The sequence below is a fragment of the Vicia villosa genome, linkage group LG3, assembly GCF_029867415.1.
Source record: "Vicia villosa cultivar HV-30 ecotype Madison, WI linkage group LG3, Vvil1.0, whole genome shotgun sequence".
Taxonomy (NCBI): Eukaryota; Viridiplantae; Streptophyta; class Magnoliopsida; order Fabales; family Fabaceae; genus Vicia; species Vicia villosa.
In genome coordinates this window covers 174,587,349-174,590,013 of record NC_081182.1, presented here as the reverse complement: position 1 = coordinate 174,590,013, position 2,665 = coordinate 174,587,349, and the positions used below count along the sequence as shown (strand labels likewise).

Genomic DNA, 2,665 nt, shown 5'->3' with positions numbered 1-2,665 from the left:
AACATAAAATAATAGTATAAAACAATATAAAAATTATTAGAATGAAACAAAAAAATAGAAGAGACGAGATATTAGTGAAGGTGAAAAAGAAAAAACAAAAGAGTTGAATGATTAGAGAAGATGTGCGATAAAAACGAAACTGAAATAGAGCACATTTACATAGAAATGAGAAAGTGAAAAAGAAAGAATATAAGAGAGTAGAGATTATAGAAAAAGAGGGAAAATGAATATGGCAAAGAAGGCGCGATAATGCTATTAGAGATTTGAAAAGATCAGGACTAAAATCATGTGTGTAAGGATGAGAAAATTGTTCGTAATCATAAGGTTAAGGTATTATAAATTTAAGTTTGGGTTGGATGTGAGTTAAGTAAAAGTTAGGTTGTAACATAATGCGGTTTGGTTCGATTTACAAAATACAAACCGCAAACCAAACCGAACCGTGCGGTTTTGTTGAAAGATGACCCAAACTAATCCGAACCAAATGCGGTTTTTTGCGGTTTCGATTTGGTTTGGTTTGCGGTTTTCTATTGGGTTGGTTTGGTTTTGATCACCCCTATTCAAAAGTACAAATCTTTTGTATATTATTCACACTGTATTATATTATTGATCAATTTACAAGTGATGAAATAAAAAGTAGACAGACTTTAAGAATATCAATGAAAAAAACATTAAAATGTAATGCTGAACTAATCTCCAGCTTCTTGTTCTTGCACATAGCTGAGATAAAAACCTTCACGCCTTTGAAAGTCGCTCGGTTTGGTTTGGATCGAGTAACAAACATGAATGAATTTTTCAAATACCTGCTAGAATAACTTGTATCTCTTTTTGAGAAACTTAAATCGAAAAGCCTCGATTAAATCAATAAGAACAAAGCCATTGATGCAACCGTATATGATATGATACTCAAGGAAGTTCTTGGAAATTCTTGACTCCCAAGCAACCATAATAATTCTCCTCCCCAATGAATTCAATCCTCAAAAAATGTTTGTCTTCCTTATCAATCCATGATTCTCTTATTTTGCAGCTTTTGTAAAACATGCAACTCACAATAGTATCAATGATGATGAAAATCGAGTACATATAAGCAATGAAAATACCCTCCAAAACTAAGAAAAACCATGAATTTTCTCCGGTATAATATCCTCTCACGACCCGAAACTGAAACAAGGCTTCAATGGCAGCCAATCCTACATTGACAGGTAATGCCAAGAACAAAGCCATCGTCGTCTTCCCCCTTAGAAGAATACACGCTTTCAGAATCGCCATATATCCTCCACGTCCCTCCATACCAGACACCGTGAGCGCCATATTGCACATCACGAGCACATTTGCAAGGATCACCGAGAAGAAAACCACAGCTGCAGCCGATAGAAAAAGGGTCAAACTCCGCGAAGAGTTTCCTAGCCCTTCAGAGAAACTAAAGGCGAGAAAAAGGAGGCAAAAAGTAGTCGCGTTCGCAGAAAGAATGAAGAAAGTGTTGTAGAAATACGTGTGAAGGATTGGTTTATAATTATCATAGGACGAAGATTGCGAATATTTTTCGCTCTTATTCAAAGCTTGAATTATGAATGCTTTTGCAATGAGGAAAAAGGTGAGAGTGAAAGGAAAGGTGAAGATTGAGGAAGTGATTGTTTGAGAAACTTTAAGGTTGAGAATAGTGAACAAGTGTGATGAGGGAAAGCCTGCAGCATAAAAGAGAGTTTTAAGATGATTGTATATTTGAGGAAAGAGTGATGAAGATAAAGGGACTAATGCTTGTGAGAGAAGTATTGATGCTGAGAATGGTAAGGCTAGGAGTGATGCTTTTGTGGTGAAATTTTGATAGTTTTGAAGAAAAGTGTGAATTGATTTTCTTAGGATTTTGCATGAGACTTCCATTGGAATTGGTCTTTTGTGAGATGAAATTCTCACAGAAAATGGAAACTCTATAACATAAGAAATGTAATGGATATTTTTCTTGATTTTTGGAAGGGTAGGTTGGAGAGTTTAAGAGGGTTGGTGTTTTAAAGAAATGGATAGGCCAACTAAAGTGAACTAACTACTGCCTAGGTGGAGTTGTTTAGACTTTTAGATTATTTTTAATTAATTACAAAAATGATTTTATTTTTGAAGATTTTTAGATTAATCATTATTTTGTCTCTATTTATCGAAATTTTATTTTTTAATAGATTTGAATCACATTTATGCTAAATCGAACCGTTTTTTTTCCAAAACGAACAATTTGTTAAAAAAATTAAACCGTTATATTTTTTTCCAAATTATTTTAATAAAAACTCTTAAATTTATTTTTAGCATTTTTTTATTAAATTTTCAGTTTTATTTGATTTTAGTTTCAGTTCAATATATTTATCACCTGACTTGATTCTAGAACTAAACAACATAGTTCGATTTACTAATCAAACATAATATATTTCTGTTATTTTAACTTCACCTTAGAATAGTTCACAAGACTTTTAAACTTAATAGAAATAAAAATGTGATAAGTTTTTTATTTATTTTAGATTCTATGTCTAATAGAAATGATTTAAGGGGATAGAAATAAAATTTTTGTGAGCAAGAAAAACTAGCTTTATTTTGGCATGATTAATTTTGATGTGAGATTCTAAATTAAATAAATAGTTTTTTAAAAATCACTAACAAACAAAAAATAATTATCTAATCCACA

General features: G+C 31.7%; 1 protein-coding gene across 1 annotated transcript; it reads right to left on the bottom strand.

Annotated features, from left to right (window-relative positions):
• Window positions 1-501: 501 nt before the first annotated feature.
• Window positions 502-1,989, bottom strand: LOC131662596 (uncharacterized). Its single transcript, XM_058932413.1, has one exon. The coding sequence runs from the start codon at window positions 1,876-1,878 to the stop codon at window positions 904-906; it is 975 nt and encodes a 324-aa protein (XP_058788396.1). The 5' UTR covers window positions 1,879-1,989; the 3' UTR covers window positions 502-903.
• Window positions 1,990-2,665: the final 676 nt, after the last annotated feature.

What these genes read in the sequence shown, in the direction of transcription:
- LOC131662596 (XM_058932413.1), bottom strand. Translation starts at nt 1,878, where the DNA reads ATGGAAGTCTCATGCAAAATCCTAAGAAAATCAATTCACACTTTTCTT.